Source organism: Bipolaris oryzae, assembly GCF_000523455.1.
Source record: "Bipolaris oryzae ATCC 44560 unplaced genomic scaffold scaffold_45, whole genome shotgun sequence".
Lineage (NCBI taxonomy): Eukaryota > Fungi > Ascomycota > Dothideomycetes > Pleosporales > Pleosporaceae > Bipolaris > Bipolaris oryzae.
Window position 1 is genome coordinate 97,077 of NW_006911321.1, and position 26,844 is coordinate 123,920.

Genomic DNA, 26,844 nt, shown 5'->3' on the forward strand with positions numbered 1-26,844 from the left:
TCGCAATGTGTACAAAAAGGTGCCATATTATGAGCGGGACCAGGAAACCTATAAACATATACGAAAGAAAGTATACCTATCACCACCTCACGAAGCTGATGCTGAGCCTTCAGCGTGTTGTTCCTCAGCCCTCTCCTTGCCCTTTGAACTGCTGCTTGGAGTGGCCTCACCGTCCGTCTCAACCTTAGCTTCACTAGCTTTCTCTTCAGCCTGTTGTTGCTGCTGTGCCCGGGCATCTTCTTCTCGCTTTCTCGCTTCCTCCTCCTGTCTCTCTCGCTCTTCTCGTGCTGCCACCCTCGCCAGTCTCTCTCTTTCTTCCTGCGCGTGAACCATTCTCTCGCCCACACCGGGGAATAGACTAGCCACAAAGAGAGTGAAAGCGCGCTCGACTCCACGCAAGCTTTCGCGTACCCAGGCGAACCTTTGCTCTTGCCTTTGTTGTAGTATTCGCCTTGCTGCTTCCTCGGGCGATATGTTACCTCGTGGGCGCTGGTTGATAGGATGTGCAGCACGTTCGGCCATAGCGCCAACGGGAAGAAGAGCCTCAAAGTGACGGCGCACATAGTTGATCTGATCCTCAAACATGCCAATCTGTGCCAGATAGACGATACCAGCAACAGCGCCTAGCATTACAGGTCTGTAAATACCACCGCCTCCAGCGAAGACGTAGACAAAGACAGCGAGCTTGAAGATCAGCCATAAGTGTCCTGCGATGTTAGCCAGCCGATCATTTTCTTCTGGCTGCAGTCCATCCTGATTATCATTCTGATTCTGGTTCTGGTTCTGATTTTGATGCTGTCCTCGGTCCTGACCTTGAGCCTGTCCAACAGCCATTGGCTGAGCTATTGGTGTTGGCTGCATATTAGCTAGCTGATTATGCAGCTGGTTTGTCCCCTGTGCCATTTGTTGTCCAAGACCAGCAATGAGTTGTCTGTTCTGTGCAAATTGACTCGAGAAGGTCTGGAATGGTAGAGTGGGCACCATCGGGGCCGTGGTGTATGTGCCTTGCTGATCGAAGAGAACTCCGACCGGACCCTGGGGACTTGACAAAAGAAACAGCTCTGCAGGTGCATCTGTCGGTACAGTCTGTGCCGCATCTCCTGCTCGGGCCTGGGATGTAGTTGATGCTGCCGCAGCGATGATGGGCGCCCCTGGTGCTGTATCTGAAGTAGACCTGACCGTTTCACCCTCTTGACGATCGAGCACAATACTCAGTTCAGCAGCATCAACCCTTAGCTCAGTAGCTGAGCGCCTCAGTGCCGTCACTTCAGGCTCCGTAGGAAGCAACGCCAGAGCCCTGTCAACAACATCTAGATTTTGGTTGACTGTGTTCAGGTGCTGACGTAGCCGTTCGATTCGCCATGCAGGGATACTCAACGAGGAAGGTAGATCGGAGGTGAGGAGCCCTCCACTCTGTGTATCAGAGGCACCAGGCAGTTGCAACAATGCTCGAACGTTATCAATCTCTCGTTTTGTCTCTAAGAAGATCCTGTGAACACGAGGCAATAACCGTTGATTCTCGCTAGAGAGTGGCGGACGACCGAAGGCTAGTGCATGCGGAACAGGGAAAGTGACGACGGTCGGCGGGAGTCGCGCAGCTATGTTGAGTGGGTTGAAGGTCGTAACTGTCCATCGTGCTCCATTAGGCGCAATACCCTCTCGCCTGATCGCCTGGTCGCCGTTCCCAGGAAGGTTCGATGGCCCTGGAGGAATTGGTGTATGCGTCCTGTCTCCCGTTGCCTGTGTGCCTTGATCTGGTTGCTCGCTAGTTCGATCTGAAGGCTGTTCATCACCCATTGCTCGAGCAAATGGTTGATGGAGTTGTGCGGGCAATGGTATGGGAATGGGGTTCACTTGTCCCGGAAGGCGATGAGGGGGGAGGTGCGGCTGGGCCATCTGAGGTTGTGAAGCCGGTCGTGTCTGTGGTATAGCCCGAAATGGATTCGTCTGCAGAGGGCTCGCGGCTGGGCCATCTGGAACTGCAGAGCGGAAGAGGTTCGGTGGGACAGAAGACGATTGCGGGACAGGTGAAGATGTAGTTGGAGGCAGCTCTCGTATGACGAGGTGAAGGCTTTGGTCCTTGTTCTCACGTAGCTATGATTCTGATTAGCAAGCACTTACTTGGCTGTAGTAGCAACATACATTGTCGGCGCCAAACACGGTAGTCAGAGTGTCTGCATCATTCGCTACCACTCGGCCTCTGTATATGAGGCGCATGCGCTCGGGAGCAGGCTTGGAGGGCACAGCATCGTGTATGCGACTGCGGAGCTCTTTGACCGTGATGGAAGCGGGGAGGCCCGCGAGGGTGATGCCGCCCTCTAGTTCGGCTGAAGGCGAAAGGACCTTGAGGTTGATTGTCTGCTCTGCGTCCGCCATGCCGTCCATGTGTAGCAGCGACTACGGTGAGAGCGATAGAAATTTCTCGGTTTGGGAGTGGTCGACGTGTCTGTATACGTTGCGTTTTAGAGTAAAGCTCCGGATTCGCCGTCAACCACAACGTCAGTTGCCATGTGCAGTGAAGAAGAGTTTATCAGGCTGCCCTGCCGAAGCCCTGGGTATTACAGATGCGACTTTCCACCGCCTACCCTTGTATGTCCAGGGCGTCTTCACGACATGCGCATGTGATGCGACAGTAAGTGTTGGATGCTCGTGGAAACACCTCCGAGCCCACGACCGCAACGGCGCTAATCCCTCCCCAGTGGGTACGTCATGGGTTAGCCGCTCAAGTGGATTTTCCCACACCACGCGACGCCTTCGCCGTCATCTATCCGCCTTGCCATTGCGAATCCCCTCTTCTTGACGTGGCCGAGAAAGCAACAGTAGAAATCGCCAATGCATGCATCGTAAACATGGCGACTCCCTGTTCGCGCCAGCTCATGCGAGCTTCCATTCGTCCGCGATTCAATATACCCGTACAACCACATGCGCGCCTCTCTGCCCCATCTCGCGCCTTCACTTCGACCCGGGCGTCATATAGCGAACAGAATTTCCACAGGAAGGAATCTTTTAGGTCGCGGCTCAATTCGGCGCTCAAAAATACCAAAATCAAGTGGGAGCCAATACCAATTGCACTCGGCATTGGCTTCCTAGGTGCATTCCAGCTATATCGCATACAACGCAGAGAAAAGCATACAGAAATCGAGAGAAGGGATGCGGAGGGCAACTTGGTGGACCAGCAAGGTCGCCCGAAAAAGCGCGAGAGAATAAGACCGAGCGGACCATGGACCGTTCAGGTCATGTCCACCCTTCCTCTCAAGGCATTGTCGCGACTGTGGGGTCGCTTCAATGAGATCGACATACCTTACTATCTTCGTGTACCTGGATTCAAGCTATACTCTTGGATATTTGGTGTCAAGCAAGTCACTCCCATGATCATCATCGGTCCTGTGTCTAACTTTTTCCTAGTCTCTCCGAAGTCTCAGAACCAGATCTGCACGTATACCCCAACCTTGCCGCCTTTTTCTACCGCACTCTCAAACCTGGAGTACGTCCTCTAGACCCCAACCCCAACGCAGTTCTCTCTCCCGCAGACGGCAAAATTATTCAATTTGGCACCATCGAGCACGGCGAAGTCGAGCAAGTCAAGGGTGTGACATATAGCTTGGACGCTCTGCTAGGATCTACAAGGCCCAGTACACCAGAGCAAAATGTGGCAAATTCCCAAGTTCGTGCTAGTGAGCATGAGAAGACACCACAAGACGAAGAGGACACTGTGCGCGCGGATGAGGAATTCGCAAATGTGAACGGCATCTCATACACTCTACCAAACCTTTTCTCCGGACCATGGCCAAAGGATGGGAAGCCTGCTGAAATGCCGACGGATCAGTCGGTTCCGTCAAAGCCATCGTCAGAAGCCGAAGTACGTGCCGACCTTGCTTTGAGTGAATCACAGCGCCCATGGTGGGCGCCTGCCTCATTGAAGACGCCTACAGTTCTCTACTACTGTGTTGTATACCTTGCGCCAGGTGACTACCACAGGTTTCACTCACCTGTATCATGGGTTGTCGAGTCGCGTCGTCACTTTGCTGGCGAACTCTACAGCGTATCGCCCTACCTACAACGCACTATGCCCGGTCTCTTTACTTTGAACGAACGTGTAGTCCTTCTAGGAAGATGGCGATGGGGTTTCTTTTCCTACACTCCTGTCGGCGCAACTAACGTTGGTTCCATTAAAATCAACTTTGACCGCGAACTACGCACAAACAGTTTGACGACCGACACTGCGGCGGACCGTGCTGCGGAAGAAGCTGCTGCCCGTGGTGAGCCATATTCTGGATTTGCCGAAGCTTCCTACACCAGCGCAAGCCGTGTCTTGGGAGGGTACGCACTCAAGCGCGGCGAGGAAATGGGTGGCTTCCAGTTGGGCAGCACGATTGTCTTGGTCTTTGAAGCGCCGAAAGGTGTCCGACCCAGTCTGGACGAAGGCTTCAGTGGTACACGCGGCGAGAGAAAAGGCGGGTTTCACTGGAATATTGAACAAGGGAAAAAAGTCAAGGTTGGCGAGGCGTTGGGTTATGTTGAAGAAGTTCAGTAATATGTACATCAACCTCTTAACTTACGAAATCATGTTTACTCCACACAGGAAATGATACCATGTTTGACACTGGACCTTTTCTTTCTTGATCCTGATAATGTAGTGAGAGTGCAAGGCTGACTAGCAAGCGCTGCGCGATGTCACATTGTTGCGGCGTTCCTTACCCAACGCCGCAATGCTGCATGTGGTTGGGGTTTTTTTCGAGACAACAATCTGAAGGAAGCGTGCATAACCGCTCTGACATACACATGCATTCCTCTTGAAAACCCCACAAGCATCTTTTTTTAGTCATTAAAAACCACCAATGCAATCGTGAAGCCCAGATAAAATCTAGTAGTCAGAGTGATGAAGTAGGGTGAGCATATATCTCATACCAAATCCATCACTGAAGGCTATGTGAGAAGACGATGGGGTAATACCGCAGATGCCTGGCAAATGGAATAAAGCTAGCACACGTCAGGTGGCCGAAAATAGAGTAGACTGGGGCCTGACTGTGGAGCAGCAGGGGGGAGATGTGAGCCAGAAGCATGTCATGGAGGGCATAAAATCGAGGTAAAGATCCGATTGGCGCTGTGCTTACCATACTTGCTACATACATGGCGCGCGATACATGATGTTGCGGCAAATGGTAATAGTAAGGTATGGTCAAACCAGCCCCTCCGCCTTGCGACGTCAAGCTTTCGAGATGCTTTTTGCTTACTTTCTGCAGAAGACGGCAGCTGTTTCTTTTTAGTTGACTCAGGCTGGCGGCCTGATCGTGGACGCCTGGTATACTAAGGGCCGGTTTGTTGATTACGCGGCGTTAGGAACAGCCGGGCGTCGAGCTGATTCTGCGTGTCAAAGGACCGGCATGGGCCGAGGCTAAGGTATGTGAGATGGGATTTTGGAAAGTCAAGTTTGAGTAATGTGCTTGCTTTGTTTGACTGTTAGATATTGTGGGGTTAATCAGATTTGGTGGGGATGAATATGGGCAAAGCTAAGGAGAAGTACTTCTCTCGTAGAGACATAGCATGTGTATGCTCTGTGCCCTTGGTAATAAGACAGCAGGCTGAGATGGAGTGCAAGGCTGGGTATCTCTTCGAGGCAGAATATCCACTGGGCCCGTTCATATCTACATACATGAACTGTTCCCCCACTTGGCGTGCTTGTCGTGCGTTGCATCCGCCATGACAAATGATGATACTACAGCATTCAACTAGTACACTTTGAAAGCGACTAAAAGGCGTAGCACAGTAACATGCCTGTGGTAGACTACCAAAGCAGCATCGCGGGACGTCAGCACTGCCACCGCCGCCATATCAGCATCTCCTTGTGCAGTTAGCTGCACCGGGATTGGGACTCGCGCCTGCATCTGGTTTCATTTGCTCGTCAGCCCTGCACGTGCGGGCAGGGCTGGGGCTGATGGCGGAAGACGCGCATCTATGTAGCCCATCCCATCCTTTTCAAGACAGCTGTCCAACCGCGCGCAATGCTGTCTCGTTCGGGTGCAATCATCGCCTAGGTTAACCGTTGCTCAGGCTTGGTTTATTATTAGCTGGGCGCATCACCCTCCGCCCCGCCATCATCAACCTACTTCGCGGCGGAGCTGGGAGCTGTCATCATTGCAATGCCTAACTTTCCATGGACAAAGTCGAACCGGTCGCACCACTCTGTCGATACCGCCGTAAGGGACCAACCGTCGCCTGTGCCATCTGCAAAGGAAGCCAGCGACCAAGCCGCAGCAGCAGCAGCCCAGCGATACCAGGCCTCCGACGCCCATCAACCGCCTATCCATAGCCAGCAGCCTTCTCTACAACCACCGACCTCTTCCGGAAGTAGCCAGGGCCAGTACAGCGACTACCACTCACTGCGAAATGCAACTCACAGACTGAGTGCACATCTCTCCTTAGGCCAGCCATCGCAGAACTGCCAGCAACAGCCTAGCCCGCCGCCTACATCTCAGGCAGGCCACGAATCGCCAAACCACCTCCCCTATCAGCAGCCTCATTCTCCTCCTCCTGCATACAGTAGCCCGGAAAATAAGAAGCAGTCGCTGCGCAGTCGCATTGCAGCTGGCGTTAGAGGACACAAGGACGAGGAGCTCAAGGCTCAGAAGAACGGTCTAAGCAGGCGACAGTCAGTTCGGAAAAGCGACCCTCGGGCGCACGAGTATCACACACAGGCAGAGAGCCGCCCGCCGCATTGGCATCAACACCAGGGATCCTCTTCCCACTTGCCCACGTCGCGAGAGCAGGACGAGGACAACCTTGATCCGTTCCTCCAGCAGGAAAGCGACGATTCCCCTCAAGTGCCTCCTAAGGATACCAAGTATCAACAAAACGTGCAACACACTCAGCCGTTTGGTGGGCAGTTGCACCAGGAACCCTACGTTCGGCCCCCACTTGGCAGGGTGAGCACAGAGGGCAGCTATTCGACCCAAGGCGGGGTAGATCAGTACGGCCCAGAGCAACACCAAGGTCAAGGCCCACAGCAGCAGCAACAGCAACAACAATCAACGCAGCAACAGCAAGTTCACCGCAAGCAGCCGCAGCACAGCTACCAGCCCACTAATCAGGGTTCAACGGGACCAGGCAACTTTCAGTCGTACATTCCACAAAACGCGCCAAGCTCTTTATCCCAGACCTCTCAGCCGCATGGGCAAGGGGCTTCGGTACAAGACATTCAACAGAACTATTACCAGTACCAGCAACAGCAACAGCAACAACAACAACAACAACAACAGCAACAGCCTCCGCCAGCGCATAATCAATCGTCGCTAGAGAATTCACCACAGAGCCTGCATCATCCGCAGCAGCAGCAGCAGCCTCACTTTGCATCTCAGCTTCAGCCCCAATCTGACCCGCGCCAGCCTCAGACTGCTCTGCCAATCGCGCAACTGCAGACTGAACTGCACCACCCACAAGCCATACGGCAGCACCATCCTCAGGCTGTACAACAGTCAATCGAGCAACAGCAGTCCCAACAGCGCCGACCCCCCTCGTCCCATCAGCTTGCCCCGCCGTCGCCTCTTCAGCCCACTCCCTACCAACACAACGAACCGCAGCAGGGAAAGCACCCTCTGTCTTCGGAGCTACATTCACTGAACAGCGCATCGAGCCAGCAAGGGCAGGAGGGCATGACACCAAGTGCTCAGGGCAATAGCAGAAACACTGTGAGGAAAGTGAACGAGAGTAGCCAGTCACAACCAGGAGCACCGTCGCAAGAGTCATCTCAGCTCCAGCCCCCGTCCGCTCAAGGCCAGGCTTTCGGCCAGCCGCCTGTGTCTCCGGGCCTTGCAACGTTCGACGCCAACGTCGTACCCACAGCCTCCCAAGGACAACCATATCGAGCTGACAAGCAAGGTCAACAAGGTTCAGAAATGGGGCGGGCGACACCTCCACCACGCGCATCTGCGTCCGAAATGACCGACGAGGAGATTGAAAAGATGATAAAGGATCACGATGTTTTACGTAAGTACAATATTCCAAGAGAGAGACCATTGCGTTTGACAGGCTGTAGGTGAAAAATATCAAAAGGTCAAAAGATACTTTTTCGAACAACAAACCCAAGTCCACCAACTGCAGAACACTCTTGCAAACCAGCGTTTATCTGTTTCACGCACATCATGGGACGATAGTGAATATTCAACTCGCTTTAATCGCTTGGACGGGTTAATAGCACAACTGTCCTTTTCCATTCGCAAGGACTGGAGATCAATACCACAGTGGCTGCATCCAGTAGTCAACAAGACAGCTGTGGAAACTGGCAAGCAGGAGATGACTGCAGTGGGTCGTGCGTTCATCTCTCAATGGCTAGTGGAGAACATATTCGATAAATACTTTCATCCGGATCTTGAGCCAGCTTTTTCCACACAATTACAGTCGATTGTGTCGAACATCCGGAAGTTCTCACCTCCTTGCCATAGTGCAGAAGATGAAGAGTCGCTTGCTGCGAAGATCGTCAACTGGCGGCTTGCCACACTGGAAGGTCTTGCGGATACCCTGAAAGCACCACAGGCGACTACATATCGAGAGAAGCTGACTGAAACGCTCAATGAGAAATTGATCGCATCTCTTCAGATTCACCTGAATGATCCTGCACCTCCAGACTTGAATGGAGGTGTTCCGATGATCATTGAGCTTGCTATCAGTATAGCCCAACACTTGCCATTAGAAAGCCGAGAAGTACAAATTGAGTACTTTCCGCCAGGCCATGGCATCGTGAGCGACTTGATGAAGCTGGAATCAGGCATACCCGCTTTAACAGCTCCCATAGTCGAGCTGGATGATGCTGACAGAATTTCTATCAGAAGCATGGCATCGAAGCCTGATGATGGCGTCTCCATCGCAGAGCAAGATCAAAATCAACCGCAAGTTGGCCAGACTTCAAAAGAAGACAAGAAACGCAGCATGTTTGGGTTCGCCACGTCCAAGAAGACGGGAGTCACCCCTGCTTCCCTCGGCAAGCGAGAATCTTCTCTCGGTCAAGGAGGTAGCCAGCAGAGTCTGACACAGAACGCACCAGGCAGCTCGACTGGTACAAAAGACGAGTCTGCACCACCTCGCGTACGCTTGGCTGTCGGACTCGCAGTGCAAATTCGCGGCAAGACAGTTTTGACCAAGGCTCCTGTGTACAGCACATGAGCTTTCTAGAGGTATCTACAATGAAGATGACGGTTGATGTATGTTCCGAGTTCAGTGATTTGGCAAGCAAGCGTTTGGGCATTTTCTTCACCACTTCTTTATATACAATTATTCTTTTTGCACGGCCGTGCTTTTAGATTGGATATGCTTTCTCTTGAAGGCTATATTCAGTTCATTTCATGCCTGTCCATATGTACCTTTTTTTTGCTGTACTTTGATATGCATACAAACACCCCCGTTGTTGTTGTGTTTGGGTGTGGTAGGAATCAAGTCTTTGGAACTGTGAAGCACGATATCTTTGACTTGGATTACAATGCCTCTGAATGCATATGTCCAATCAGATGAGCTGTTTTAACTACGAGGCATGTATCATCGAAGCAAGCAAATCCAAAGGCCAGGCGGACAGCGTTCACGCTAGTTGCGGGCAATTCGAACGCTCATTGGCTGAAGGTCCGTCGCTCCCTTTTGTTTATCGGACACAAACACCACCATGACAAAGCCACTTGAGACGACCGCCAGTGTCCAGCGCAATGGAGAATATGGAGGTATCTCAGCAGACTAAATGTATGTCTCAAAAACTTAATGTCTTTCGCAGCAAGCACTGATCCGCACCAGCCACAATATTGTCTGTTCCCTCGCCGACCGCGACACATACTGCCTGTGTTAACGGCGCACGTTTGCAAATCCGATGCCTCAACACCTTTGAGGTGATCCGTAATATCGCCCTTCCATCCAGCCATGATTTGCGCTCGTCGAAAATTACCTGGTCACCACCGGCCATCCCGCTCTTGACCTCATCGACATGCACATCCTCACCCACCACCACACCTCCCCGTCGCTCATCACGGACACCACGTCCCTGCTCGAACCGCGTCCTCATATCCGACGACGACACAACGCGCGTTTACGATCTCCGCGACGAGAAATGGAATGCTGTAATCAGCAATGGCTCGGGTGGCATGGGCAAGAACGTCCATGTTGAGTTTGGAGGGACAGAGGACGAAGTGCTTGTCTGGACCGACTTTACCGCTTGTATTAAGATCTGGTGCTTGAAGACGGGTAGGGTAGTGGAGATACGTGATCCGAAGTTTCCTGGTAAAGATGGCAAAGGCTGGGGCTACCGACCTGCTGACGATACTGGATTGAGGAACGGAAGGGGACAAGGGCGTGTTTTGGCATTGTTATGTCGTGGATCAGGGACCGATATCTTATTACTTCTTGCACCACAGACGTATAAGCTTCTGAGCCGAGTCGAACTCCCTACTACAGACGCCGCTGGTCTGAGATGGAGTCGCGACGGGCGCTGGCTAGCCATCTGGGACGCTGCGTCTGCGGGCTACAAGCTCTGCATATACACGGCCGACGGGCATTTGTACCGCACCATAATCCGCGAAGCATCCGAGGACGTCAGCGAATGGGATGTAGAAGGCCTAGGCATCAAGAGCCTGGAATGGGTCCCCGGACACGAACGTCTCGCAGTTGGCGGCTGGGACCGTCGTGTTCGCATCCTTTCTACACGCACATTCGCACCCATCCTATTCCTCGACCACACACCCGTCATCGACGTACCCAGCGCACCCGTATATACAGAGCAAGTCGACAACCTGGGCACCCGCAGTTTCACACTCACACCGCAACCCGCCACACCCCCCAAAGCCGCTTTAGAAAAGAACGAAAACGCGCTCCTAAAACAGGGCATCGGCATGCTCAGCTTCAACACAGAAGGCACAATGTGCGCAAGCAGAGACGACAGCACCCCCTGCACAGTCTGGATCTGGGACTTGCGCAGTCTACGTCCCCGCTCAATCCTCATCATGTACGCGTCTGTGAAAGCGCTGCTCTGGCACCCTAGCGACCCCAATCGTCTCCTTATCCAGACGGCGCACGACGAACCCGTAGTGTACTTGTACACTGCCTCTCAGCGCTCCCACCCGACGTCGTCTTCATCGGCGAATTCATCCGCGACTACGCAACAGCCTCCTGCCATCCTCTCGTTATCCCCTCACATTGCTAAACCCACTGTCGCGACCCCAGCGCGTTGGACGATATCCTGGCTCTGCGGCCCTGACGCTGGTAATAAGAAACCTTGTTTCGCGCTCGCGCATACCCAGGCCTCCGTTGTCGTGTGGCCCGAGGGCAAAGACCAGATTCTGCGGTTTGAACCTGAAGATGGAGATGAAGAGGGCGAGGGCGAAGAAGAAGAGGGGTCAGATGATAGTTTGTACGACATACTAACTGGAAGGACGCCGGTACCGGGTACGAGGGATAGCATGGAGGAAGATGGGTTTGGAGATAGTACGGGTACGGTGCAAGAGCTAGACGATACGTTTAGATCGCGGCGACGACATGCACAGGAAGATGAGGATGGACATGAGGAGCACGAGCACGAGCACGAGTACTTTGAAGAAGGCGTCTTGGGAGATAGCGGTATGAGTGAAATGTTTTGAATTTCCTCCCTCCCTTCCTTTACAAAAACTATATACCCCCCCCCTTTCTTCTTCTTTCCTCTTATTCAACCAAAAAAAATCTTTATTTCTTACCCTCATCCTCAAACCCCCATCGCCCCGTCTGATCCAACCCCAACGGATTCTGCCCCGTCTGCTCTTTTCCAGCAATCTTCTCAGGCTTACTGTAACTATCGACGTTTTTGCCGCCGAGCAGCTCAGACCGCTCTTCCTCGTGGCCCAAAAGGGGTGCTAGAGCACCGCGTGTGGTGCCGCCGAGCCCTTCGCCTAGGGGCCCGGTCACGAATTTTTCGAGGGGCGCGCCGACGGGGCGGAGCGCCGTGTTGAGGACGTTGCCTTGGAGGGTGGTTAGGCTGGAGAGGTTGGGAGATGGAGGGGCGAGAGAGAAAGGAGGGGGGAAGAGGGAAGGGGATAAGGGAGACGTACCGACTGGATCTCCGATTGCGCTCAAGAGGCCGCCGGAGCCTTTGCTTTGTTCCTCCTCTTCATTCTGTGGCTCAGTGGGGATGTGGTCTTGCTGGGCTTGTTCTTCCTTCTTGTCTTGCGCCATTTTGGTTTCTTGGTGACTGGACTGGGTTTTGAGGTACTCTTTTTTTCCCTCTACTTGAGAGTTGGCGAGAAGCGATGTATTACGCGATTTCTTTCCAAGACGCTATCGACTTTGGATGGTTTTCTGAAAGTTGGTTTGTTAGGTATAGATCTGGAGATGCCCGGCTTATGTCTAATACGAGGTGAAAATGCAGGGGTTATAACGAAGCACACTCACATTTAGATTTGGTGACTTGATGTCTGATCAGCTCGAGTCCAACTGGCCCACGGCGTGGTTATGTGTTACTGCGCAGATCAAGCTTTGGGGCGGGCTGTGACGTCACTGGTGGCTTCATGGGTGTGGGAGCGTCGACGCGTTACAGGATTAGCGGGGTACGGGACGCGACAGGGGGATCGGCACCATTACAGTCGTCATACAGAATCATCAGACCCTTCTTCACGCTATGGAATGTTCATTTTGGTGATAGGAGAAATCTACTGTACAGTATCTGAGCAAGTGTGCATTCGCAGCCCCGAAAAGTTCAAGTTTTGGCCAATCTGATACCATTGACGACTCTCATCATTCGTCATGCGTGATTCCTTTAAAAGCAAGAGGGATATCAAAGGACAAGGATATCTGACAGCCACTGGTCTTGGAATCCTTCATGTGTATGGCTGATAAATGCAAAAGCAAAGAATCAATTTCGTAACCCATTGTTGCTAAGCCGGCAAAGCAGGTGATAAAAGTAGTAGAATGACACAGTCCTGTCCGTGAAACTTCTTTTGCCGCATGAGATACCAGGGCAGTGGAATAAGAATCATTACATAGTCTGAATTCTTGGTCAGTCTCATCCTAGCACCTACTCGAATAACTCACCTTTCGTCAAGCAGCATGTTGAGCCAGGTTATCCTGCGACAGTCGGACGGCCGCCTGCGTTGATCTCTTCACCGGTGTGGTGCGCATAGATGGCAACATCTATAACAGTGTTGTTCTTATACCCCACCTTGGGGAGCCGACCGACACGATGGAACTTGCAGGCGTGGAGAAACTTGCCCTGCCACCCTGTCTCTGCATGTTCCCCATTCTCATGGTGGACGTTGAGCAGGATCGTCTTGATAACCCTTGCTGGCCCGGTCTTGAGGTATTCGAAGTTGTTGACGTACTCATACCCACCGCGAAGGCGGTAGCTTGTGTCCGCCATCTCTAGAAGACGATCCACAAGACATTTGCCAATACCTTTACTCGTATAACCTGGGTGGACGAACAGCTCCATCTCAAAAGTGTAGCGGAATAAGGATGCCTGGCTGCAGTAGTCATCCAAGCTGATGAAGCCTACAATCTTTTCTGTGACATAGCCGGGATTAACCCTGGACTCGTTGCTCTTTGAGATTGCGACCAAGTACGGAAGGCCTGCGCTGGTGACCGTGTTGATACGCTGGCGGATGTGATCTTCAGTGCGTCCGTCAAACTCGGCTGCGTAAATGGTGTGCTCGACGTAATAATTGTAAATCGCCTGTCAATATTGTTAGTTGGAAAACTTTGCATCATTGTCTAGATATTTGCCAAGTCCATCAGGGATCATTTAAGTTCATACTTACTCCAATGCCAACAACGTCTGCTGGCTGGACAGGACGAATGTACATGTTGGCCTTGGGGCGCAGGCGACGATCTTCCATGGCCTGCATTGAAAACGTCGAGTTCGGGACTGGACGATTACGCTTGGCCAACACGCGACGCTCCTTAGCCTCCCTACGTTTTAGTATGGCCTCAAGCTTCTCTGCAGCTGAAGCCAGCATCACAGGAGTGGTAGGATGCTCTGCATCGGTAGGGTCGATCCTAGCCTCCGGCGCCGGTAGACTGTTCAGGTAACAGCTCTTATGCTTGAGATACCGTTTACCCTGACCGTCCTCGTGGATCACCTCGGAATAGACCACATCTTCGTACATCTCCCACCAAGGCACATGGCCAGCAAGGTCCATATCATCTAGTGGCTTTGGGTCCGAAGCGGAGATTGTCTTCCAAGATTCTTTCAAGTTACAACCCTCGACCTTCGCCTCGAGCCAGTAACGAGGTGCCAGCTCTTTACAAGGTCCATCTTTGGGGCTGAAATTGCAGAGTGCGTAGTATATAGGTCTGGTGCACTCCCGTGAGTGTCCATTGATCCATTTCTCTACATGCGCACCAAGGTGGCGGTCGTGGTGTCCTTTCCGAGCGGACCATGATTCGGGGGCAGGAAGCCAATCGCCGTTCCAGTCTAGCAATTTCTTGACATCGTAGTTAGGGTCTCCGTTGCTCTCAGACCAGCAGTTGACACCGCCACCGCTATCGCTGTTGCCGGGAATATACTTCATGTCCCTTTGTTTTGGCCAAGGCTTCCTCTTGTACGGCTGAGGGCCACGATTCGAATGCGGATTAGCAGTTTTCTGATGAGCATGCGAATGCTTGATCTCAGGTTCATTCCAACCACCCCAACCGCCCCAGACGTTTTCGGGCATAACCATCTCTTCATTTTCAGGCCCATCCCAGCCGCCCCAGACGTTTTCGGAGGTAATCACATCTTCATTTACATGCTCTACAGGGTCATGTGGTGTGGTTGCTGGTGAAGATGGTGTTGCCTTGCGCATGTTGTTTTGGTTCCTTGAGTCATGTCAGCACGGCAGAGATACAAAAAAAATAGCAGTCTGAACCTGTAATGTCTGGAAGGACTTACTGAACTGACTCGGGCTTAGTAACAACCGTGGATTTGGACTTGTCCGAAGAAGAAGGCGAGCCATTGGTGGCAGCATTATTGCGTCCTGGATCTGTCGTCGCTTCGTTGGCAGAGGGACGGTTGCGCAGGTGTGGCGGAATAGAGGCCTTGTTGGAAGGGGGACGGCTGCGCAGGTGTGGAGGAATATAGGCTTCTTTTCGCAGTGTAGTCATGCCTGTGTCTTTTTTCCCTCTTTTCTTGTTGCGAGCACGTTTTCGTTGCGGAGAGTCTGGGAGTTTGGGTGCGTTTTTAGTCTCGTCTTGATTGAGCAACGAAGTTTGGGCAAGTGCAGATGGACTGACGTGGTGAGGGGATGGTAAGGTCGTTGACTGCGCACGTTGTTTGCGTTGGGAGTGTTCAGGTTGGGATGGTGGCTCAGTTTGCTGTACTAGTGCGCTGGTTTGGGTCTCTTGTGCAATTACATCCACTTTCTCATCAGTTTCGTGATGCAGTGGCTTCTTAGCAGGTCGACGGAAGTGATGTTTGTTTGGCCTCTGTTTTGTCGTTTTGGCTGTTAGCATACATGCGCAGGATAAATTGCAGTGTGGGAGTATGGGGTGGGTAGTGGGTAATAGAAAAAACTATGATGAGGGTGCTAGAAAAGTCTATTGTGGCTCTCACCGTAGTTGGCGTGTGATTGTGAAAGGACAGTGAGACATGATGCGGTCGTAGGGCTGGTTTCACTCACTGGGGCCTGTACCAAGTCTGCCTGTTGCTGCCAAGTCATATCTTCATTCTTCTGTTGCTTCGACATTTTAGTATGGGTATCGAGAGATTTCAATCTGGTCGGTTCGAGCTCTGGCGACTGCGGAAGTGAAGTGCAAAGATGCGAGTCCTCTATGGCTGTGTTCCTGATACCAACCTTCTTCTATTGTGTAGCAGGAGCGGATATCAGGAGATACTCAAGTAAAGCAAGAACAATCAGCAAAAAAGGTGGAGAGATGCAATAGTAGATAATGCGGCCTTCTATACACTTAGACAGAGCTGCCTAAGCACATGGTGAATGCTTGTTCACTTTACTTCACTTCGCCTTGTTTCTACAGAGTGGGCGCTTTCGTTGGTGAGGTGCTTAGGTCTAACGAGTCTTCACATGCTACGCAATCGTTTTGTTTGTAGGAAAGAGCATACGGGCGAGTAGTATAGCTGTCGCCACCGTGGACAGGTTACGCGATGACAAGACTCGCCATGATGTCTCAATAAAGTAAAGGAGGGACTACACTTTGTCACTGGTTCGAGTCATCAACGCAGTGTCGATCATCTGACAAGGAAAGACGTCGACTCTGAAGAAGCGTAGCGAGCTGGCGTTGAATGCAGGCGTCCGCAAACGGCTTAGCTCCAGGGCGGCTCCAGGGAGCCCATCGTCACTGTCTTACTTCTGCCTAGTAGGACCATTTCCTCATATTTTGAGCAGCGCAAGATGCTTTCGATATTACGGAAAGCTCGGTTGAAGGACAAGGAGATGCGTATCCTGATGCTGTGTGTGTTTGCAAAAGAATTGTTGTGGCAAGGACTGACAGCACTAGGGGTCTGGACAATGCGGGAAAGACGACTATTGTGAAGAAGATTATGAATGAGGATGTCAATAGCGTCAGCCCGACGCTTGGTTTTATCATCAAGACAATTGAGTACGATGGGTACGTAGGGCGAGCCGAGTGCACGAGTCCGGGCTAATGAATTAGTTACAAATTAAACATATGTACTTTGACCTGCTTGCTCGGGCACGAGTGCATGCTGACAGAACAGGGGACGTCGGCGGACAAAAGACGCTGCGGACATACTGGAAGAACTACTTTGAAAAGACGGACACGCTCATATGGGTGGTCGATGCGACGGACAGTGAGCGGATAGACGACTGCAGGCAAGAATTGGCAGGGCTACTGCTCGAGGAGGTTTGTCTAGTCCAAGTACTCATGGCACGACAAGACAGCATCTGACCAAAGAAGCGCCTTTCCGGAGCTAGTCTGCTGGTCTTCAAGAACAAAAGCGACGTCGCCGGGTCCATGAGCGAGGATGAGATCCGCGAGGTGCGTTGGGCTTGGGGCTGAGGAAACTGTTGAGTGTGGTTGGCAGGCCAATGGTACTAACTGCGCACAGGGTCTGCAGCTGGATGCCATCAAGACACACAAGTGGCACATCATGGCGTGCAGTGCCATGACAGGAATGAACCTGCGCGAGGGGCTGGAGTGGGTGGTGCAGGACGCCAAAGCCCGCCTGTTCCTGTATTGAGGCATCGTGGGTTGGAGCGAGGGTCGTATTACGCGTCAGGCACACAGGCACAGGCACAGGCTGGATGCGGCATCGGACTCGGACGGGCAAGGGGGCAGCGCAGCGCAGCCCGAAGGGTAGATGCGGGTATTTAGTGCAGTGGTATTGGTCTGGACAAGGTCCAACCGCTGCACGGTGGAGCGGGCGACGCAGCCTCGACGTTGATATGTACGTAGCATAAACAAACACGCTCCCAAGTCGTCTTGAGGACCTGCATCTGTCGCTTTCTTTTGCCTTGGTTCGTTTGACGGTGCGGCCTGGCCTCCGTCCCCCCACTCTCCTTCTCTTTCCCTCCTTTCAGCCCTGCGCATCCGCCATCTCAGCCAAGCATGAGGTAGCCGAGTCAAAGTAATTTAACGACCGTTCTACTAGTCTCAGGTCCGTCTTCGTACGTCTGGGATCCCACCCACTGCCGAGCAGCCTCAACCCTTGCACCCACCTGCGGATCGCTACCGCCCACCATGTCGTCGGACGATAAAGACGTCGACCCATCCGAGTTTGTAGAGCGTATCCGGCGCTTGGGCGACCAGCGAGATCAAGAGGACGCCGAGCGCGTCAAGAAATTGGAAGAAGAGCTCATCCAGGGCCGCAGCGAGAGACTAGCGCGACGAGCAGGTTTGTTTTTTTCTATTCCGTGGTGACTGCATTCGGCCGGGGTTGGCAGCTGCTGATGCCTTTGTCAAACAGAACGAGCCCGCTCAATTTCCCCCGACAAGCCATACACTCCCCAGTCGCCCCGTTCCGTCGTTGGCACTCCCCAGGCCATACAGGAGAAGGCTGCCACGACACCCACACCCACCATGAGCCCGCCAGCACGCGATGCCGCCCGCGATGATTCGCTGCACCAGCTCACCAGCTCCCCGCCCCCGCGGCCCACGTCAACATCGACAACAATGACCCTCGAAGACATGGAGCCTAAGAAGCCCGCCACCAACGCTGCCGCTCTGGGAAGGTCAGGCACCTTGTCGTGGAAGCAACGCCCACAGTCGGGGAGCATACGGCGCCCGCTCTCAGTGGCATCGCGGTCCCCCGAGCGCCCGTCTTCCAGCAACACCCCCGAACCTTCCGAGCCCGAGCCTGAGCCCAGCATGTCAAGAAGCTCCATTGCAGCCTCGCTAGGCGCTAAGGATCCTGCTTTCTTTCGTCAGACAGCTGATATTGGAAGGGGATCGGCAGCCTTCAGGAAGAACCAAGATGACACTGCTTCAGAAACCGGGTCAGTGTCGGGTCGGAGGCAGTTGGCCGGCATGTCGCGCGACTCGACCGTGGAGCAAGACATTGGCAGCCCGCCGGCAGAGAGCGCGCGCTCGAGCTCACCGGGCTCACGAGGTGGTTCCGTCCGCGGCAGCACCGTAATGAGCAATCGTTTTTCCACCAGCACATCGATTTCGGGCGGCGATTCGGATTCGGTAGTAAAAGGCAAAACGCCCCTGCCTGTGTTGGATTCGCAAAAGTTTGCTCCGCCCTCTGAGCAGGGCTCTTCAGTTGATGGTGGAGACACTGAGCGTGCAGCCCGCGCGCTCGCCATGTCACCTACCCAAGGGAGAATTTCGCCAGAGCGTGAGCGCTCGACATCACCAACAAAGGGCATGGGTGGCTTTGTGCAGAGTGCCATGCTCAAACGTAGTGATAGCGTGAGCAAGCGTTGGAGCACGCAAACACCCCCCGGCTTGAGCAGGCAAAACTCTACCTTGAGTAATCGTGGAAGTGTCTATGGCTCACTCTCAAACATTGACCGGCCAGTTTTGTCTAGGGACAATTCCATAGAGCCAACCCGCCCTACATCGAGTCGCAGCAATGCAACCATCACTGGTGCAGAAAAGGACAGCGCGCCCAAGGATGAGTTTGTCAAGCCATCATTGCCCCGTCACAGCAGAGCCAAATCAGTCGCATCAACCTTCAGCGCAACTTTCAGCGACAAGGATGCCTCGCAGGACGAAAACTCTCCTGCGAGTCCTTCGAAGCGATGGAGTCCCACAAAATCAAGTTGGTTGGAGAGTGCGTTGAGTAGACCAGAATCTCCAAAGCCAAAGCAAGCCCCTCCAGCTCAACCTGCGTGGATGGCTGAGATCAACCGCATCAAACAACAGCGTAGTAGTGTTGACCTGGGCAGAGGCAGCCCTTTCGGTGAATCTTCCGGCTCTGGCCGGACATCACCAATCAAGGACATAGTACAACTTAAGCCCGTTGGTCTGCGTCGGTCCGAGTCTCCCAAGAAAGAGGAGCCAAGTGTGTCCAGTAAAATGGAAACACTCAAAGAGCAATCTCCGAGCTCTGCGTCAGCGTCAGTGCCGAAGCCTCTTTTCGCCAAAAAGGAAGAGCCCAAACCCTCAGAAGAAGCAAAACCCTTGGAAGAGCCCACAGCCTCAAAAGACTCAAAAGACGTCCCGGAAAAAAGTCTCGATGATGCACCTACATCTGTTGTCCCATCAGCGACCGATGAACCTGCTTCGGTGGACGCCAAGCCTGTAGCTTCAAGGTTCGCCGCAGATACTGGCCGCAGTGTTTCGCCTGCAAAAACAGATACGACGCCAAAGACGGATTTCCGTGCGGGGCTCAAGTCACGTCAGCCTGCATCTGATAGCTCGAAGAAGGACGAAGTTAACGAATTTCAAAATGTCTTTGGTAGGTTGAGAAAAGCAGAGACAAAGAATTACGTTGCCCCAGATATCCTCAAAGAAAACATCACAAGAGGCAAAGGTGCTCTGAACATAACCGGAGGCCCTAAGCCTTCGGTCCGAAAGGATGAATTCAGGGAGAGCCTCATCAAGAGGAAATCAACCATCTTTGATAAAGCCCAAGAAGAGGGATCTGTGTTGAAGAAGTCGGAGAGCTCGAGACCTTCCGCTCCTGTCCCGGAAGCTATCGCCAAGCAGAAAGGATTGCAACGCAGAGATAGTGAAGCCAGAGCTCCGGCACCACCTAAAGAGAAGGAGCCCATGCCGGAAGCTCTCGCTAGAAGGAAGAGTCTTGGAGTTGTTCGGTCTATGCCAGATACTAAGTCTGCTCAGTCTGCTCAGTCTGCGCAGCCTGCGCCTTTGTTTGCCAAGAAAGAGCCAGCCATGTCTGGCAAGCTTGCGAATCGTTTCAACCCTGCGTTAGCCGGTATGCTCGCTCGAGGCCCGCCTTCTCAAGCGACCGACAAATCTACATCAAGTGCTGAGGTAGATGGGTCAACTGCCAGGCCGGCGCAAGAGAGAAACACCGAACCTGCACCAGAACTGCAACATATGACTAAAGGTCGCGCCCGTGGACCTAAGCGAAGGGCACCCGCCTCAAAAAAGGCTGCTATTGAGTCGGAACAGGCTCAAGAGGAAGTGCCTACTGCTGCTGCTGCTGCTCTGCCTTTGGTGAATTCCGAGCCTGTCCTCTCTAGCTCTGAGCCTCCTAAGACTAACGGAAAACCAGAGCAGCGACCAGTAGCGAGGACGCCTGCCAGGCAGTCAGCGACCGAAAAGCCTGTTCCACCAGCCAAGTCACCACGGGTATCTTCTGGAAACTTTGGAAAATCCCCTACCCCTGAGCTCCCGAAGAAGCCAGAGAGGATATCCGGATCTCAAACGACGCCCAAAGCCTCGCCTAGACCAGAATCTATCATTTCATCCAAGCCTTCATCACCAGTCATTCCCAAGAAACCTGCATCTTTGGAAGCGGAGAGGCGGGTTTCTGGATCACAAAACACCCCAACACAAAAGTCCCCATTACCAACACAGGTTGAATCACCAAAGTTAGCGTCATCCTCTCCATCTCCATCTCCTCATTCTCGATTTTCGCGACCGTTGCCTACATTGCCTCCCAAGTCAACAACAGAGAGTCCCAAGTCGACACCACTCAAGAAAATCTCAACCCCCAACGTTGAGATTTCACACGCTGATGATTCATCGCCTGAAAAGACAACGTTTTCATCAGTCAAGAGTGCTAGCGCTTTGTGGGGCAGATCATCTGCATCTTCATCACCTGTGCCAACGGGAGCTAAGTCACCCATTAAACTTCCTACACAAGCAGATGAACAAGCTGCGATGAAGGATGCTGGTCTAATTCGCTCTGAGGTGAACTCGAAGGCTCTACCCGGCCTCCCTCAAGCTGACCCTCAATCTCCTGATGAAGCGAAGGCACTGCCTCCAAAGCCAAAGCCTGTGGGGCTAGGTTTCAGCCTGGGAAGCTTAGGTGGACTGGTCGCATCTCGGTCACGAGAATCACTCTCTCAGCTGCCCAAGAGTACACCAATGTCACCACCAGGAAGTGCAAACAGGCCATTTTCTGAGCCTCCCGTCACGTCGCCAACCCCAAAGAAGAGTGATGGCATGTTTGCAGACTTCTTTGACGAAGACCCAGTAACAGAGGGCCAGCTACCAGAGCATATCGACACAATGCACATTCTCAAGTCGCCGCCATTTGACTTGGGCCCCACAGGCAAGATCCGCACTGTACGCAAGCAGATAGACGAAGTGACGAGCGATGGAAAGCTTTTGCCTATTCCAGTGCAAGAGGAGCATATCTTGTTCCAAGAGTCAATGTATTTATGTACACATATCTACGAAGATTCCAAGGGAACCAGAAATACCGACGTCTACCTATGGGCAGGCAATGGGGTACCAGAGCCTACAATAGAAGATGTGCAGATATTTGCGAAGAGCCACGCACGTCAGAGCCAAGGACGGTTGTTGGTCATTCGGCAAGGACAGGAGACCCCAAACTTTTTCGAAGCTCTAGGTGGCATTGTCATCACCAGGCGTAGTGTGAAGCCCGGATCAAAAGAGTTTATGCTATGCGGTCGTCGTCATATTGGGCACCTCGCATTTGATGAAGTGGACTTCTCACTCAAGAGTCTCTGCTCGGCGTTCCCTTACTTGATCTCCACTGCCACAGGTAAAGTCTATCTGTGGAAGGGCCGTGGATGCTCCGCTGAGGAGCTGTCTGGTGCACGTCTGATGGGTATGGACCTAGCACCTACTGGCGATTACAACGAAATCGATGAGGGAGCCGAACCCAATGATTTTCTTAACAAAACCTTCCCACCCTCGCCAGTGCCTTCGAAAGGCCCTGCCATCCCTCGCTCGGCAGACCATTGGCGCTACAAAGCCACCTGCGACAAATATCGGGCGCGTCTCTACAAGATCGAACAAACCATCAGCCAACAGGCAGGCTGGGGCCAAGCACTCCAGGTGAGCAGCTCTTTTTTCGCGCCGCTGCTACGAAGACCATCTTGGAACGCTGCTGAACAAAGGCCACAGACGCCACTCACGCCCAAGTCGCCTCAGGGTACTATCAAGACGGAGATCAAAGAGATCATGCCTTTCTCGCAGAGAGACCTGGAGCCGGAGAATATCTATGTACTTGATGCCTTCTTTGAGATGTACATGTAAGTCATCCTGTCTTTGCTTGTCAGCCGTGATACGGATATTATATATGCGGATGGGTGTTAACATGTAGCAGTATTGTTGGCCCCTTGTCCCGCACCCAAGCGCCTGCGTTCTCCACTGCTCTCATGTTTGCGCAAGCGTATGGTATGCTTGCTGTCTCAGAAGAAGACCGTCCATTCATGCCCGTCACGACGGTTGTACTAGAAGGTGTTCCTCGCGATATGAAGGTTCTGTTCCGTCACTGGGACGACAAACTTATTCCCGCAGCGGGTCTTATGAGCGGAAAGCTCGGGAGGGGGAAGAGCTTGAGGATTGTCGGTTTGGAGAAGGCTATCGAGGGTACGCGGCGATAAAGCGGGGTTTGGCGAAAGATAGATGGAGGCTTGCGTTGTTCACCGTGGCGTTTCTCTTCAATAGGCTGTTGGCAAATAGCCGGCATAGTCGGAGTTTTCAGTTCTTTATGCATATTCATTATGCTTGCATATATCAGGCGATATTTGCCCAGGGCTTGCGTGGCGGTTTCACGGCGTCGCTGCGGATTGGCCTATTAGATCGATGTCATCGGTTACGTCGTAGCCGCGAGACTTTTCAATACATTTGCTTCAGAATCATCACAAGCTGGAGAGTAGACATCTATGAATGCGTACTGGTGACAGTTGAAAAAGATGGCGTAGAGTCTGGAACACACGGATTGCCCCCTTAAGGAGCCCAGGCGCAAGCGGCAAACAGATTCGAGAAGAATATCGGAAATTAGCGATGTTTGGAGAGTGGGGAAGTTCTAGTTTCACGCGTGTCAAACGATTTACACATATACGGCCGCCCTACGGATGTGTGTACCCAAATTCGACCACTGAAACCGATTATCCCGCCAGTATTAGGAAGTAGAGATCCGTATCTAGGTTCTGCTGCAGCGTCCATCGATTATGCTAGTCTGCTTAGGGCATTGGGTGCCGAGCGCGATTCATGGAGTACTATATTCTGGAAGCATCGTAGCTTGTGGCGTATCAATGTTTCATATCCACACAAGCCCGCAGTGTTTGAGAAACATGAAGATAATACTGGCCAATGTATGAGGATTGCCCAAAGGCGCATTGTGTGATTGCCTCGAGGGGGGAGGCGCAGTGACTGATGAATTGCACAGAGCCCTAGATTGCATCGTCCTGTTACAGCCAAGGCTACACGTGACTACTAACTACATTTTGTGCTCTGACAGGGCCAACGGTTTTTACCCATCTATCTGGCCAGACGCCAGTGCTGTCAACCGGTTTACGCACCGTATTTCGAATAGCCGTAGTCGCAGGGCACGGACGATGAACATATTGTAGTATCTTGGGAAGGCCGGTGAAGTACCGAGAAGGTTGCGCGACGGGTCTCCCGTTCCAGCGCAATGGCATAGGAACGCATGACGCACGGCCACTTACCTCAAACCAGATGCGTCCATATTTCATTTACAAACCACCTGTCAGTGCATAACACTATACCCACCGGTACATCCTTTTCATCGACAAGGAAACACAAGCGATCCAAGCCTTGCCCAAGCCTTTTGCCGAGGTAAATAAGCACGAAGATCCCTGCACTGCTGGACCACTCATCGCCCTGCTTCCCACAAAAGTCTATATGAAGGATCCACCGCTGTGATGGAGCTTGATTAACTGTCGGGATGGCGACTTGGCACGCGCCTTGAAATGCGGGATAGTATCACGGCCAGGGGCAGGTCCGATTGCGCTCATTGGATACGAATTGATCAAGACACTAGTGAAGAACGATTCAGACAATTCACCCATGGGCACCGAGGGGCGAGAGGTGGCCCCATGACACAGGGAGGAAAGGCCCATCAAGGCAACGGATGAAACAACCGCAATATGTTTCCTGGTGTGTGTACCCAAGCTCTTTAACCGTCTTTGAGTATATAGGTCAAGACTTCCAAGACCAAATAAGCTCACCACCAAGCCTTTCATCTTCAACACTCAAGCAGTCTTTACTTCACTCACTCTCTTTTCAATTCACTCCTAGCGAGAACCAGCTTCTTTTCACAAACACCACCAATAAACAAACTTCAATCTATCAAAATGGTTGCCTTCACCTCCGTCCTCCTCGGCCTCTCCGCCATTGGCTCTGCCTTCGCCGCCCCCGTTGCCGATGTCCCTGACTTCGAGCTCTCCGCTACCCCCAAGCACTTGGCTGCCCGCCAGGACTACAACCAGAACTACAAGACTGGTGGTAACATTCAGTACAACCCCACCAGCAACGGTTACTCCGTCACCTTCTCTGGCGCTCAGGACTTCGTCCTTGGCAAGGGCTGGAGGCAAGGAACCACCAGGTAAATCCCGCAAAGTGTTCTAAACCCAATTCAATCAAATACTAACTCCTTTCTTCAGGACTGTCAAGTACTCTGGTTCCACTCAGGCCCAGGCCGGCACCGTCCTCGTCGCTCTCTACGGCTGGACCAAGGGCAGCAAGCTCGTCGAGTACTACATCCAAGACTTCACCTCCGGCGGCTCTGGCTCCGCCCAGGGCCAGAAGATGGGCCAAGTCACCTGCGACGGCTCCGTCTACGACATCTGGAAGCACACCCAGGTGAACCAGCCCTCCATTGTCGGCACGACCACCTTCGTCCAGTACATCAGCAACCGCGTCAGCAAGCGCTCCACTGGCGGAACCATCACCACCAAGTGCCACTTCGACGCCTGGGCCAAGCTCGGCATGACCCTTGGTAACCAGATGGACTACCAGACCATCTCCACTGAGGGCTGGGGCAACGCTGCTGGAAAGTCCCAGTACACCGTCTCCTCTGCTTAAATTATGGGTCCGTTCGTTGAGGGAATGAACCAGGGGTTCGGGGGATTGTGAAACAAAGGCTTGCGCAATCATCATCTCTCCTGGAGAGAACGATAGTCAAGGGCTTTGCTAGGGGTGCTGACGCTGTTGTTGCTGCTCGATTCGTTTGGTATTTATTCTTCTTCTTGATTTGTCAGGGCCTTGACACACCTTGACTTGTACATACTTTATTTTTGTCTGTTTCTTGTAGAAACGGAACTCGAATATACATATTGTCTTGTTTTCCCCTAGTCTGGACGACAATGGCAATGCCCCGGTTATGAACCGAGAACTACTCGCTCTTCTTTTGTGCGCTCTTCCCATTGTGATGACAGTGTCTTTTTTTTCTTACCTAGATCTTTCTTTTTGAGTTTTCACAAAAGCATATGTTCTTAGCGACTGCTACATCTTAGTCACAGTGAGACTCCAATTACCGCTGAGAACGCGGGCTCGGGTGTCGGCGGCGGTGGCGGATATATGTCTAGGTTGGCTAGGCTGAACAGCCAGTGGCAGGATGGTTTGTCGGACAAATATCACCACACACACACACACACACACACACTCACTACAAACATATTTTCTAACACGTTCGTAGCGGACATCTTGCCAAGAACGGGCATCGGGTCAGATCGTCCCCATACAGCAAAATCTCCTAAACTTAAAAATCCCTTTAAGTTTAACATACAACAGCTCTTACAGGCATCCTGACACCACGTGGCGGGGCTAAATAGGGGTCTTTTTTTGTTGCCATTTGCTTACTTTGAGTCTGGATTGGAAAAAGGATTACGGGACAGGGCGGCTCATATAAATTCAGCAGGGGAGGGGTGTTTGTGCCGCCCTGTCATCCTTTCGTGAACATGACAGACATGAATCTCAACAGTTTCATTATTGCGGAATCTGAGACTGGTGATGGTTCAGGTTGAGGCTGGGTAAATGCGTGTTTTTTTTTGCGATAGTTGAGGTGAAAGTTTCTTTCTCATCATGATGTTGTACGGGTTCCTTGTTTGGGGCAAGGGTACATGCAACACCAGCAGTATAGTGTAGATGATCTTATCTTTGAGGATGAGAGCACCCTAAAATACCCATCATTTGGTGCATCAGCACTTTGAACCCCCTGAGCCATATCTAATTCGCCCTTCCCCCCTCTGGCTGACTAAGGCTGTGGGAGATGAGGACAATGATGAGGCTGTAGTACAGGTCTCATGAGTCATAGGGATGTAGTGAAAAGATTTCAAATAATCCATACTATCACTTTGATACTGATAGAAGAACTTTACGTGAAAGATTGTGGTGGAGTGTTGGCGATGCAGAACTCTCTGGTCATAGTAGTTTTCAAAGGCTCACCATTATCACACCACTGAGCTCATCGGCAGCGCACAAAATTGATCCCTAATTTCTGGTACAGCGGCAGATAGTAATATATCACAGAAATCGTTTGTTGCCATTCTACAGGATGTTATGATAGCGTCAATGTCGATCAACATAGACGCGACAGTGCTC

General features: G+C 52.3%; 10 protein-coding genes across 10 annotated transcripts; 6 read left to right on the forward strand and 4 right to left on the reverse strand.

Annotated features, from left to right (window-relative positions):
- Positions 1–87: 87 nt before the first annotated feature.
- COCMIDRAFT_4301 (uncharacterized protein) lies at positions 88–2,376 on the reverse strand (the record flags this gene model as incomplete). Its single annotated transcript, XM_007688620.1, has 2 exons — positions 88–2,094; positions 2,143–2,376. The coding sequence occupies 2 exons, from the start codon at positions 2,374–2,376 to the stop codon at positions 88–90; spliced, it is 2,241 nt and encodes a 746-aa protein (XP_007686810.1).
- Positions 2,377–2,849: 473 nt separating this feature from the next.
- On the forward strand, positions 2,850–4,534 carry COCMIDRAFT_4302 (uncharacterized protein; the record flags this gene model as incomplete). The annotated part of the gene is made up of 2 exons (XM_007688621.1): positions 2,850–3,271; positions 3,406–4,534. 2 exons carry the CDS (start codon positions 2,850–2,852, stop codon positions 4,532–4,534), a joined length of 1,551 nt encoding a protein of 516 aa, XP_007686811.1.
- A 1,606-nt stretch (positions 4,535–6,140) lies between these two features.
- On the forward strand, positions 6,141–9,156 carry COCMIDRAFT_4303 (uncharacterized protein; the record flags this gene model as incomplete). The annotated part of the gene is made up of 2 exons (XM_007688622.1): positions 6,141–7,983; positions 8,033–9,156. 2 exons carry the CDS (start codon positions 6,141–6,143, stop codon positions 9,154–9,156), a joined length of 2,967 nt encoding a protein of 988 aa, XP_007686812.1.
- Positions 9,157–9,686: 530 nt separating this feature from the next.
- On the forward strand, positions 9,687–11,603 carry COCMIDRAFT_35756 (uncharacterized protein; the record flags this gene model as incomplete). The annotated part of the gene is made up of 2 exons (XM_007688643.1): positions 9,687–9,720; positions 9,772–11,603. The coding sequence occupies 2 exons, from the start codon at positions 9,687–9,689 to the stop codon at positions 11,601–11,603; spliced, it is 1,866 nt and encodes a 621-aa protein (XP_007686833.1).
- An 82-nt stretch (positions 11,604–11,685) lies between these two features.
- On the reverse strand, positions 11,686–12,171 carry COCMIDRAFT_35757 (uncharacterized protein; the record flags this gene model as incomplete). The annotated part of the gene is made up of 2 exons (XM_007688644.1): positions 11,686–11,957; positions 12,048–12,171. 2 exons carry the CDS (start codon positions 12,169–12,171, stop codon positions 11,686–11,688), a joined length of 396 nt encoding a protein of 131 aa, XP_007686834.1.
- An 883-nt stretch (positions 12,172–13,054) lies between these two features.
- On the reverse strand, positions 13,055–15,072 carry COCMIDRAFT_92327 (uncharacterized protein; the record flags this gene model as incomplete). The annotated part of the gene is made up of 4 exons (XM_007688669.1): positions 13,055–13,663; positions 13,749–14,651; positions 14,706–14,787; positions 14,861–15,072. 4 exons carry the CDS (start codon positions 15,070–15,072, stop codon positions 13,055–13,057), a joined length of 1,806 nt encoding a protein of 601 aa, XP_007686859.1.
- Positions 15,073–16,316: 1,244 nt separating this feature from the next.
- Positions 16,317–17,125, forward strand: COCMIDRAFT_4307 (uncharacterized protein; the record flags this gene model as incomplete). Its single annotated transcript, XM_007688623.1, has 6 exons — positions 16,317–16,375; positions 16,423–16,533; positions 16,579–16,595; positions 16,643–16,788; positions 16,843–16,923; positions 16,994–17,125. The coding sequence occupies 6 exons, from the start codon at positions 16,317–16,319 to the stop codon at positions 17,123–17,125; spliced, it is 546 nt and encodes a 181-aa protein (XP_007686813.1).
- Positions 17,126–17,625: 500 nt separating this feature from the next.
- On the forward strand, positions 17,626–22,880 carry COCMIDRAFT_92264 (uncharacterized protein; the record flags this gene model as incomplete). The annotated part of the gene is made up of 3 exons (XM_007688670.1): positions 17,626–17,779; positions 17,852–22,526; positions 22,601–22,880. 3 exons carry the CDS (start codon positions 17,626–17,628, stop codon positions 22,878–22,880), a joined length of 5,109 nt encoding a protein of 1,702 aa, XP_007686860.1.
- Positions 22,881–23,949: 1,069 nt separating this feature from the next.
- On the reverse strand, positions 23,950–24,257 carry COCMIDRAFT_35761 (uncharacterized protein; the record flags this gene model as incomplete). The annotated part of the gene is made up of 2 exons (XM_007688645.1): positions 23,950–24,106; positions 24,181–24,257. The coding sequence occupies 2 exons, from the start codon at positions 24,255–24,257 to the stop codon at positions 23,950–23,952; spliced, it is 234 nt and encodes a 77-aa protein (XP_007686835.1).
- A 339-nt stretch (positions 24,258–24,596) lies between these two features.
- Positions 24,597–25,326, forward strand: COCMIDRAFT_4309 (glycoside hydrolase family 11 protein; the record flags this gene model as incomplete). Its single annotated transcript, XM_007688624.1, has 2 exons — positions 24,597–24,847; positions 24,906–25,326. 2 exons carry the CDS (start codon positions 24,597–24,599, stop codon positions 25,324–25,326), a joined length of 672 nt encoding a protein of 223 aa, XP_007686814.1.
- Between the last annotated feature and the right edge of the window lie 1,518 nt (positions 25,327–26,844).